We start from the raw sequence: 12,392 nt of genomic DNA, 5'->3' as shown, positions 1-12,392 counted from the left end.
TGTCTTATCAAAACTGGAAAACAATGGTATAGTCAGTTCAAAGTTATCAAATAAAAATCAAAGGTAGTTGGCGAAAACACCATTTATAAATTAAAAAGTTTCTAAAGGAAAGAAACGTACATACATGCATGTACCCAGAGTCCGACCAAGCTAAGTTTGCAGGGATGTTATAACCTGTAAAATTATGACTATCAAAATTGCAGCAATCTTAGCGTGGTCTGACTATATCCCTAGCTAATATTTTTAGTGTAATAGAGTCGGTCTAAAACTAGTGCCTACGCCAAATCTTGGGATTATTTGTCAAAGCGGACCCCAGGCTCCCATGAGCCGTGGCAAATGCCGGGATAACGCAAGGGGATGATGATGAGAGTCGGTCTAAACGATTTTAGCCACTCTAACTCTTCACGACGATATGTTTAAAAACAATTTACAACGATTTTGGTTCCCAAATTCGTGTAATTGACTCAAACTGGCCTTTCTTATCAATGACTTAACCATTAAAAAAATGTGAATTTGCTACTGCAAATAAATAGTCATGAGATTTTTCATGATTACTAGTATTAATTTTTATTTTTATTTTATTTTATTTTATTTGTTAGGAAAACTTACAGCTAAAGTTACAATAAGGCTTATAACATAAAAACAATGAGCCAATAACAAGTTTCCACAGATAGAAACTGGGCAAAGTACATGCGTGCAAAGTTACAGAAAATTTTGAAATATATTTGAAGATCTAGTACTACATATGTATCAGTAATATCAGTATTTAAAGTACCTACAGCAGTAATGAGTTTGAGCAATGATTGAAAACAAACAATACTTAAGAGAATAAGAGAAAAAGGAAAAAAAAACATTTATGTGTTATTTGAGAATTAACAGTGGGAGAAGTCATGGGTCAGTAGTGTGCGTACTGATGCAAAAATCTAATAGTCTGAAATATCTTGCACGAAGTTCAAATAATATTCAGACCGCATTGCAGGAGCAGAAAAATCTTTTGTTCAGGCTTATTACCCCCCTAACATTACCGGCATAAAAGTCTAATTTGAGCAACTTTCTTAAATTTACTTGTCACACAGTTAGGGCCACTTGCATCAACTAAAATAGAGGGTTAACCCACCATTTTATATGGAATTTGACAGATGACAGCCCACTAACCCTGAGTTAAGTGATTGGTGCAAGTGGGCCTAAAGGTCTTAATTTCATTATTGATTAATATATCACAACCGAATCAATAAGAATAATTACATGTAGGTATCTGCAAACGATGTAGGGAACAAATCAAATTATTTTATTAAATATTTTTTGATTTGTTTTTTTTAAGTAGTAACCCGACCGACCGCCGCGGGGTGGTGTAGCGGTGGAACACGTCAGCCGCGTTAGCTGGAGACCCGGCTTCGCCACCAGTGGGCTTGATCGCTTTTTCTTTAGTATCTATTTCAGTTTATATCTGCAAACGGTTCAATAGCAATATAGTATACAGCTAGTTGACTTGCTTAGAGTACGAGCGATGGTTGCATTTATAATAGCTAGTAGCTATAAATGCACGAACACAATCAATAAATATTTGGAATTCTGCTAGTATTCGTTTTGCAACAAAAGAGAAACGATACTTATTCTTTATAATGTTTAAAGGCCATATTGTCTTTAATTGAGGGCTAGCTCCCATTGTTAAAATGCTTGGCATTACGGTCAGTACTGACACTCGTAGATATTTCTACACGTTTACTGACTCGTTCCAATTAAAAGTAAGAAACGCTCGGTAAACTAGAAAGCGTAGTTATTCCGTATGGAGATCGAGCTGTCGATGTTGAAGTAGTCTGGCACGGCGTCGAGTAGCTGCTGGTACTCGCGCGTGAAGAGTTCAGGATGCTGCTTCATGTGAGCGTGCTGCGCTATGTCGAGCAGTGGCTGAGATTGCTGCTCCACTGGCACCTGTAAATGGAAATGTACAGTCGCTTTAAAAATGCCTGAATAAAACCTTTATCTATATTGAGGAGTTTAATGTACCGAGCAATAAGGGTGACTAGAAGTCTCCACTTTTTAAATTAGGATATTAGGGAGCTGCAAAATTGCATGGGGACTCCTCTTTATAAAGAGGTAACATTTTGCAGCTGGGGGTACCTACCTATAATAAAGCTGTAACAAGCTGCGCATGGGATTATGATTTTGAAAAAGTTTTGAGATAGAGAGATAAGAGATGAGATAACAAACCAATCCAATCATCACGTTCCACAGAGTACCTACATTATTCGACAAATATTTACAATTTGATGAAAGAACCTAAACCTAAGTAAACAACGTACCTTCAAAGTGATCTAGAAGTACTGTGTGTCGTAGGGATTGCAGTAGGTAGCAGAGGCCTGCACGATGTTAATATGAGGGGCGGCCATTTTGTACGAACGACGAGTCCGTGGTCGCGTCGAACGATCACGCCACGATGGGACCCGAGTGCGACCATAGCGTCAACGTGTTATGAGCCGGACCTGGGATTGGTCAACTTACTTCTAGAGTAATCCAGAAGTACTGCGTGTCGTAGGGATCGCTGTAGGTAGCGGAGGCCTGCACGATGTTGTAGGCGGGGCGGCCATTTTGTACGAACGACGGGTCGGTGGTCGCGTCGAACGACCACGCCACGATGGGACCTGAGTGCGACCATAGCGTCAACGTGTTGTGCGCCGGACCTGAAAATTATGTCGGCTCTTATATATCTTGCTCATAGTTTTACGCATTGTCAAACGACATCTGAACGGCAAGCGGCAGCAACACTTACAAATAGTGCGATAGGGACGGCCTGATGTTTTATCATTTATCGTGCGACCATGCTTGCCTGCCTGAAAGTTTGAAAAATCGATTCTAAGCGTTAGAGATTCTGGAAGGTCATCTTATCTTTGCGTTGTGTGGCGCCCACAGACATAGGTGAATTTATTCCCAAATAGAAATATTAATGCTAAAATTACAGCAATCATTAAAATATCGTCGATGGCTTCATCTCATGAATCTTGCGCGTAAGAAGTATAGTTTAGAATGAAATATATGGTCTAACTGTAGTGCTTAGGAGTAGTAACGCCTTTGGTTGATGGTACTGTAGACTCACCGTCAAAAGCGAAGTGCAGCGTGCAGTTGGTCCCCGAGCACACTCTGCTCTCGAGCCGTAAGCTGGGCCTCGTGGTGAAGGCCGTGGGAGGAGGCATTTCGATGAACAGGGCATCCGCACTGGAAATAAGAATTAAAGTACAATGACGTTTTGCTTGCATTGAAACGTATAAGTTCAATATAACAAATGAAACATTGAAAGCAAATGCGGTAACTAAGCATTATCAAATTAATTTTAACAAACACTATCTTAAGTTAATGTAATTGTTACCCAGATTTACTTAGGCACGCCTGGAAAAAAAAACTATGACGCAAAAAATTTGAAGTCAGCATTTTTTGAAAACAATTTAATTTGTGTTGTTTAAATATTAACTTTCCGAACTTTCTCAACACCTTCGTTAACTAGAAATCACCTGAGTTAATTCAGATAGGATGTAACCATATTACTTATACCATATACGAAAATAATGAGGGATGGACAAGGTACCTGCCGCGATAGCAGAGGCACTCTGTTTTAATTCCAGCTCTGGCCTCTGAATGCCATCGTTACTTTGTCTCCGGAACAGGTGAATATAATATATCAAATATCGAGCAGTTATACGTACTAGGAACTGGGCAGCCTGGTCCTGTACATCGGTAGGTTGCAGAAGATGTATTGTTCGCAGTCCTCCGTTAAATCAGCTTTCACTGAAAATAAAGATAGAAATTCATTCAAGGAAGTATATAATATTACGGTCCAATTAACCTAAGAAGAAAAAAACCAGTGGTAAGTAGTAATTCTTGTTGATTGGTAAACTGGTACAGTTATACCTATTATTAATAGTAGTGTAGGTAAGGTACAAATGAACACACTAAAGGGCCAATAGGAGTTTTGCTGGGGATGTAGAGGGGGGGGGGGGGGTGTGAAGGTAACTTTTTTGGGATTTTGATGTGCGGTATGAATATAACTTACTTATAAATTTGAATTATGTAGGTACTTAACTGTATAAAGACTGGAAATAATACCCATTTATTAATAATAAAAACATGTAGTATAGTAACAGTTAATTTTCCATTTCATATCCTTACTAATATTATAAATGTGAAATTGTGTGTGTCTGTTTGTTTGTCCGTCTTTCACGGCAAAACGGAGCGACGAAGTGATGTGATTTTTTAAGTGGAGACAGTTGAAGGGTTGGAAAGTAACATAGGCTACTTTTTGCCTCTTTCTAAGCAATAAAGTTCTGTATACATTTTGGAACTTTGTCTGTATTGACAGCTTTGTTGTTGGCTGTACTATTGCGGCGCTACTCTATGTATGCGCCGACCGCCATAACCTACCTTTTCAATGGTACGACACATTTAATCGATCCCTCGGTAACTAGTCAAGAGTGCAAAACTCTGATGACGACTACATAAAATAAAAACGGGATTCTGATTAGTCCGTCAGTTAAATCGTCTAAAAATAGTGAACACATATTTTTCGCTTTTTCTAATTAATTAAAAAAACAAAGATGTAGAGCATCAAAGTTCCGGATCGGGGGCTTGGGACGTCACGTTTATGCAAAAATCGTACCTAGACGTGACGTCACGCGAAATTTCAACGAACTGTATCGTTGTAATTTTTCGTTTACGAGAAAAAAGACAAAATATGTGTCCAACATTTTTTGATGATCTAACTGACGGACTAAATAGTTTTTGATAATCGTGTCGCCTATTTCGTACCTGTGTAGTTGAGGCCAGAGTCTTCCAGCGCTCTCTTCGTCCTGCTGATGGTGTAGGGGTCGATCTTCGTCACGACCACACCAGACACGCTGGTCGAGGGCGTTACCGTGTGATTGATTATTTCTGTGTGCTGAAAATAGTAAACGGCAAGATAAGAAAATGAACCTAGGCAAGAATGTCAGAATTTTAGAAAGCAAGGCTGGACAGTACGTAGGTACCTATACATAAAGATATTGCCAGTAGTTGGAAAGAATTGGATATAAAACTTTAACCCTTAAATGCATAGTGATGTATATATGCATCATCTATTTTTGACTCTAATGACAGCATGTCAAAATTCAAATTTGAATAAATCTTCGTCAAGGTCATGGATTAAGGGTTAAGACTGAAGAAAAATGCTCACTTAGCAATATATTTCTTATTTTTTTTAGTAATATACTTATTCAAAAATACAAATTAGAGTCAGTTCCAAAAATACAAGCGCTATACAAGTTGAACCATAAACTCCACAGCATTCATGGTTTTTTTTAAATAAATGGGCTTAGTCTAAGTGGTGTCGATATAATGCCTAGAGCATTAGGTCGTTAGAGCGTTTTCACATTATCCGATCCGATATCGGATGTCGGACCGATATCCCATACATTATAGGCACCATCTTGCATTTTTTCTATTGAAATCCTTCCGACATCCGATATCGGTTCGGATAATGTGAAAACGGACAGGCTCATCATTCGGATTTCAGGTGTACTATGTATTTAAAAATATTTTTAAATATGTATGAGTCTCACGGGAGTTTTATAGTTAAAGGTGTACTATGGTCGAGGAAATTGATTCTTTGGCAATTTGCGGTTCAAGTAGATTTGGTTGACACATACTAATGCTAAGAGCTGTCAAACGTAAAGTGAACCGTAACTGCTAAAGAATTAATTTCTTCGACTGCACATATATGCAATCTTAAATAAGGAAAGGTACTCACAAACCAATAGTGCCGCTGTAGACCTGTGCCCGATGCGTCGTAAGGAGCTAAAGGCAGGAACATGATGATGATGGACGCTAGGCCTACCAGGCCCAACGGAAGCCACAGGCGCTTCCGGGAGAACAGGAGCTCGATGCCCGACTGCAATCCATGGGATATGATTATATAATACATATATGTATATATCAATATTTCAGGATATTCATACACAAAAAATTTTATGGGTCAATGGGAGCAGGCAATAGTTATAGTTAGTGATCTATTGTGAGATGTATCATGGAGATTAACGGAATAGGAATTGCTTGTCTTTTACATTACGATACAAATGCGAAAATAAGCAAATTAGGAAGAAAGAATTTAGAACGGAAGAAGGAAAAAAAGAAACGAATTTCCTTTTCGCACGTGTTTTATAAATAAACTATTTCTACGGTCCATTTATACAGTTCAAGAACCGTTACCGTAAATTTTAGCCGAGGCCGGGACATTCTTATCATATTAATAAACAAAATTAAAAATGCATAAAAAATAAACGAATATCAAACAAAAATAATTTGCGCCCAACGTGGGGCTCGAACCCACGACCCTGAGATTAAGAGTCTCATGCTCTACCGACTGAGCTAGCCGGGCTGTGGCTGCCACGTCGAAATACCCTTCCTCCTTCTTTCGATAAGGTACGAGTAGGTATATTCAATACCATTTCTTCAGTTCCTCTTTCGTTATAAATAAATATAGTATCGGTGACGGGTTCAAATGATAAGAGCAAATGATAGAGACACCAGAAAACAGTCATTTATAAAATTATATTTATTTATGCTATAGTATACTAAATTATTATGTTAGTTGTCAAAGAGGACCCCAGGCTCCCATGAGCCGTGGCAAATGCCGGGATAACGCAAGGAGGATGATGATGATACTAAATTATTATGTAATTGCTAAAATGAATATCTGATTAGCTTCAAAATAATTAGAATGTCAGTCGGAAAATATTAATTACTTAACTCGTATTTGATATTACTAAATGTTATTTACTTACACATGTAAACCATATTATTACTATCAAAATAAGGTTTATTCTGTTTACTTTTGTATTAGGAGCTTTAACGTCGAAATACTAAGAAAGCGCTATGTGACATAACTTAGTTCTACAAGTAAATACCAAAACAAGTAAAAACAAGAGCTCTTAGTCTAAGGCAGAATAGCCCTATAACGGCTCAGCCACGACATTGGTCAGCGCGACAGCGGTGAGCGGCGGCGGCCATACATTGGAGCGAGACACAGCGATGGGACTTTTCATTCACACGTATGGCTGCCGCTCACCGCTGTCGCGCTTAGACCAATATCGTGGCTGGGCCATAAGCATAATATGTATAAGGGCGGGTTATCAGTTCCACCAGCAAAACAGTCAACTTCCCGTCGAACAGTAACTTACACAACACTATGTGAACAAGAACAACAGCACCGAAGCAAACACTAGGAGAACAGTAGCTTACCACGGCGATGGCGACTAGAGCAGCTAGCCCAAGGTTGAGCCACCCCACGAGGAAGTCAGGGGAGTTGCTGGCGCTGCGGCCCATCACGGGCAACATCAGCGCGTTGATGCCCAGGCACAGTGTGGACAACACCTATATACTCCCAACAGAGTGACAGCTTACCACAGCGCTAGATCAAGGTTGACCAGCCCACGAGGAAGTCAGGGGAGTTGCCGGCGCTGCGATCCATCACGGGCAACATCAGCGCGTTGATATTAATATTAATATAAGTATTTAGCTTTAAGATTAGCTTTAGTATTAACAATACAAGGTGCTAGCGAGGAACCCATATAACTTTAACGGCATATTCTTGGTCACATTTTAAGACAAAATGTCATATAAACTTTTCTAGATTTCGTCTAGTTTCAGAGTTATTGCCAATTTAAAAAAAAAACATTTCCGTATTGTTACTCAGCAGAAAAGGTTTCTTAACGGCGCTGATGCGCAATTGTGGAGCATAGTCTCACAGTACCTAGTCATTGATAGATGTCAAAATGTGACAAGAAAAACTTCCAAATAATTTGGTTTTTAGAAAAATAAATGAAGGAACTCATTTTAATTGCCAACTTTATGGATAAAAAATATTTTTTATGTGAAAATAAAACAAAAAAAAACTAAAAAGTAAAAAAAAAATTTTTTTTTTTGCGAAAAATTTTAAAATTTATATAAAATTTTTTCTTTCTTTTGGCCTCAGAAACGCGTGGTTCAAGTTATATGGATTTCTCGCGAGCACCTTGTATAGTGCGCCGCATCGCGGTAATTGTGATGATACCACCCTGACATATCTTTAAGACCGTTGTACCTAACTCACAGTCTGACAATAAACATTTCATTTCATTTCATTGATGCAGACACATTGTCAACATCAGCACCTATATACTCCAACAGAGTGACAGCTTACCGCAGGGCTGGTGACGAGAGCAGCTAGACCAATTTTGACCAGCCCACGAGGAAGTCAGGGGTGTTGCTGGCGCTGCGGCTCATCACCGGTAGCATCAGCGCGTTAATACGCAGACACAGTATCAACATCAGCAACTATATACTCCAACAGAGTGACAGCTTACCACAGCGCTGGTGACGAGAGCAGCTAGACCAAGGTTGACAAGTCCCACGAGGAAGTCAGGGGTGTTGCTGGTGCTGCGGCCCATCACGGGCAGCATCAGCGCGTTGATGCAGACACGGTGCCAACATCAGCACCTATGTATATACTCCAACAGATTGACAGCTTACCACAGCGCTGGTGACGAGGCCAGCTAGACCAAGGTTGAGCAGCCCCACGAGGAAGTCAGGGGAGTTGCTGGCGCTGCGATCCATCACGGGCAACATCAACGCGTTGATTCAGACACAGTGTCAACATCAGCACCTATATACTCCAACAGAGTGACAGCTTACAACAGCGCTGGTGACGAGGGCAGCTAGACCAAGGTTGAGCAGCCCCACGAGGAAGTCAGGGGAGTTGCTGGCGCTGCGATCCATCACGGGCAACATCAACGCGTTGATGCAGACACAGTGTCAACATCAGCACCTATATACTCCAACAGAGTGACAGCTTACCACAGCGCTGGTGACGAGGGCAGCTAGACCAAGGTTGAGCAGCCCCACGAGGAAGTCAGGGGAGTTGCCGGCGCTGCGGCCCATCACGGGCAACATCAGCGCGTTGATACGGAGACATAGTGTGAACAAGAACATCAGCACAGGAACGGAGACCAGCATTTCCACGACCAGCTGTTGCCATGCTGCAAGAAATAATTACATTTAAATGTCTTGCGAGAAATGAAAGTAACTTCAATTTTGTTCAGTTACTTAATATTGCAGTTGTTGAGGAGAAAATCCCCGGACTCGAGGGTCAATCGGTATCCCACTTTTGTTTTTCTAATCACCGTTTCAAAGACATTGTACTGACAGCTGTTGAAAAAAGCCTGTCGGTGTCGATGCCATATAAATTATGAGCTGTTATAGCTCGAAGTTACTGGAGTTGTCTCGAAGTTACTGGACATCCGACACCTACAGATAACACGCAAGGAAATGAAGACTCGCATAACTCGCATTGTCATTAAAACTAAACAGTACGAGCAAAGAGGATCGAGTACTATAGAGAGTTACTGTCAAAGTAAAATGTGTAATCACAGTGCTTAGACTGTCATCTCTCGACTCAAGCTCAAGACTTTTGAACCTCAGTTTTGACAATTTGGCCCATATTCTTAGCGTAATATGTGTTAAAAATGTCAAATATTAATATTAGCGCCATCTAGCCGAGCTTTCCCCAAAGGTGTAACGCCATCTAGGCCACCGTACCTTTTTCTCTATGGCTTTGAGGTAGGTTTTTTTCTTAGACTTTATACGTCTATACGGAGTTACGTATGTCTTTAGTACGAGTGAGAAAGAGGAGTGTAGTCTATCTCACTCAACTTAGTGACAAGAGAAACAAAAGCCACTCACCGGGTACTCGCAGATGCCGCGCCAGCGCGAGAGGCACCACGGAGAACACAGACATGAGGAACAGCGGCACCGAGATCACGTAGCGCATGGTCGTGAGCGCCGGGACGCACGTCATGATTAGGATCAACACGGCGCGAGCACCCGCGTCACTGGCGCTTGGAGCTGCTTAAACTACCAGTGTAGACAACCGTAGCACGAGTGTAGTCTATCTAGCTAGAGAGAAACAAAAGCCACTCACCGGGTACTCGCAGATGCCGCGCCAACGCGAGAGGCACCACGGAGAACACAGACATGAGGAACAGTGGCACCGAGATCACGTAGCGCATGGTCGTGAGCGCCGGGACGCACGTCATGATTAGGAGCAACACGGCGAGGATTAGACGCGTCGCGGCTGACGCCTGGAGGGCGCGGAACGACCGATTCAGTCCTGACTGAAAAAAAAAAACTCTTTCATTCATCTGTCTTGAGTAACTTTGAGCCGATAAGATGCATCTTAGATACGACTCAAAGTGGAATGGCATAAATAATTAGGTAAGAAATCAAACTTTTTGTACACTGGACTGCACTATTTGCTAGGATTATGACTGGTACTTGCCCTCATTTTGTTATTTCTTTTATTTTATTTAAAAGCATAAGGAGTAGGTAAACTTCGTTTGTTAAATTTGTGACAATCAGTGCCACTTAACAATAAACCTTGACAAGAAATCAGTTTGATAAGTACGTCATACATTCCAATTCAGTGATGTCACATCTCGGACACTGGCGATCAAATATATGAAAGAGGTGCGTTCCTAGCACACAGTCTAAGCTCGTGTAGGTGAACGCGTACCACGCTTGTATGAGTGAGATATGACTGGTCGACAGTTCTCGTTTTTGACAGGCGGTAACTATGAGGTAACCGAGAGGGGTGGGCGGCGCTTTCAGCGGGGAGCGGGAGTGGCCATACTGTACGATAGTACTCTTTATTATACTGTGGTGATGTTTTATAGGTAACATCAACGCAGGTTTTATCTGTTAACGATATGACGGTATTCTGAGAACCGACTCGACAGATAAAAACTTACGCTAATGAAACCTGTTCGACCGGCCACCTATATTGTATTGGTAGAGCACATAATTTTAAGCTAAGAAGGTATATGAATTTTAAATTAAAAATCTCTCGAGGAAATACCAACCTTTTTGCTACTCCAAGCATCATAGAGTTGAGATGTGATCATGGCCACCAAGACATAGGGTATCCAGTAGATCGGGACGGTTATCCACTGATTAAAAAGATATCTGCAATCATTGAGTGAAAAATTAATTAGGCATTACAATGTTTGTGTGCAAAAACTAGTTCACACAGTATTTTTTAGAACAGACGATTTACATCAGTTAGCATACGTCACTATACGGCCGAAACCAGTTATTTGAATGTGCATAATGCTTATTAACAGTACAAAGGAGTCACCTGAGTTGCGTGGTGGTAGCGTTCATAAGAAGCACGAATATGAGTCCAATACCGAACGCGGCCAGTGTGCACGCCAGGCGGCCCAGCACCGCCCATCCTAGGCCACGTAACGTCGACTTTTCTGCAACGACATACATCCATTATTTTTCACTAATTGCACCGACTTTTTTGTACGAGATAAGGGCTTCTTGACACCGGAGAACCATTTGGGACGCCGTGGTGGACGGTCGTGTCCGGAGCAAGTCTCATAAACGCGTAAAAACCCATCGAAACAATAGACACCCATCGCGCCAGATCCCAAGTGCAGCAACCGCTGCACGTGCATCTAAATACCGCCGACGCGCCCCGACCCGACCAAAGCTCCCGCGACGCGTTGTACCTAACTTCAGACTTTTGTGACAGTAGTGTTAAAATGTATAGAGCTTATAGTTTTCGCGTTACGAGTGTGCCGTGTGTTTTCTTATTTACTCAATTTATAGAGACAGTGCGAGACCAAAAACACCCAGTAGCATCCAAATAGACAATCCGCAGTACGAGTTACGAGCTTCTTCCCGCACCACAAGCGTGTGCAGTGTGTTTACATACTTACAGTGACAGTTGCTCAATTTTTAGAGACAGTGTTAGATTAAATACCTATACTTAGGAGTACTTAGTAGCGAATCAAGCCAAGTGCCGGTGGCTCTCGTCGTCGCGCCGCCCGCGCCCATACCCAACCTAGGCCCGGCGCCTACTACCCAACGTCGAGAAGCAGCGGCTGATGCTAACTACACCTTCATTGCGACCAAATTGGTGAGCTCGTTCCATCTCTGTTAAGTCTTACTTAGCGCTAACACCGGTGCTCCTAGGTTTAGGTGCCTATTTAACTAGATTTAGCTTGACCGAGTTGTTAAGCCTCAACGAAAGGGATATCAGCTGATTACAATTATACGCCCAGTTTTAGCTAATTATACACATTGTGCCTAATTTATATAACGCGACTATTTATTGACTATTTAATAAGCACAACACAATATATTATGCTTGTATTCCACATAGTTCAATCTAATGGTAATTATTTATTTGTTTCTAGGCGAGGTAACAAAATGTAAATCGGATACAAATATCATGTAACTGTACTAAACTTATGTACTTAATACTAAATTTACATTTTAAGAATAACCAAGCAAAACATTCAATAATGTATACCTATCATTTGTACTCG

At 41.1% G+C, this 12,392-nt stretch overlaps 1 protein-coding gene and 1 non-coding gene across 2 annotated transcripts in view; both read right to left on the bottom strand.

Annotated features, from left to right (window-relative positions):
* Positions 1–604: 604 nt before the first annotated feature.
* LOC125242422 (endoplasmic reticulum metallopeptidase 1-like) overlaps positions 605–12,392 on the bottom strand; it is a 135,659-nt gene continuing 123,871 nt past the window's right edge. Inside the window, exons 10-19 of the mRNA XM_048151243.1 lie at positions 11,192–11,312; positions 10,917–11,019; positions 9,980–10,172; positions 8,857–9,038; positions 5,774–5,914; positions 4,798–4,927; positions 3,699–3,780; positions 3,095–3,213; positions 2,503–2,681; positions 605–1,932 (exon numbers count right to left, since the gene is read on the bottom strand). Of these exons, the coding sequence (XP_048007200.1) occupies positions 1,765–1,932; positions 2,503–2,681; positions 3,095–3,213; positions 3,699–3,780; positions 4,798–4,927; positions 5,774–5,914; positions 8,857–9,038; positions 9,980–10,172; positions 10,917–11,019; positions 11,192–11,312 (1,418 nt within the window). The 3' untranslated portion in view covers positions 605–1,764. The remainder of the gene's footprint in view (positions 1,933–2,502; positions 2,682–3,094; positions 3,214–3,698; positions 3,781–4,797; positions 4,928–5,773; positions 5,915–8,856; positions 9,039–9,979; positions 10,173–10,916; positions 11,020–11,191; positions 11,313–12,392) is intronic.
* Positions 6,328–6,400, bottom strand: Trnak-cuu. The gene has a single exon. It is a non-coding gene; the product is annotated as a tRNA-Lys (tRNA).

Source organism: Leguminivora glycinivorella, chromosome 2, assembly GCF_023078275.1.
Source record: "Leguminivora glycinivorella isolate SPB_JAAS2020 chromosome 2, LegGlyc_1.1, whole genome shotgun sequence".
Classification (NCBI taxonomy): Eukaryota; Metazoa; Arthropoda; class Insecta; order Lepidoptera; family Tortricidae; genus Leguminivora; species Leguminivora glycinivorella.
This window is presented reverse-complemented; position numbering and strand designations above follow the sequence as displayed.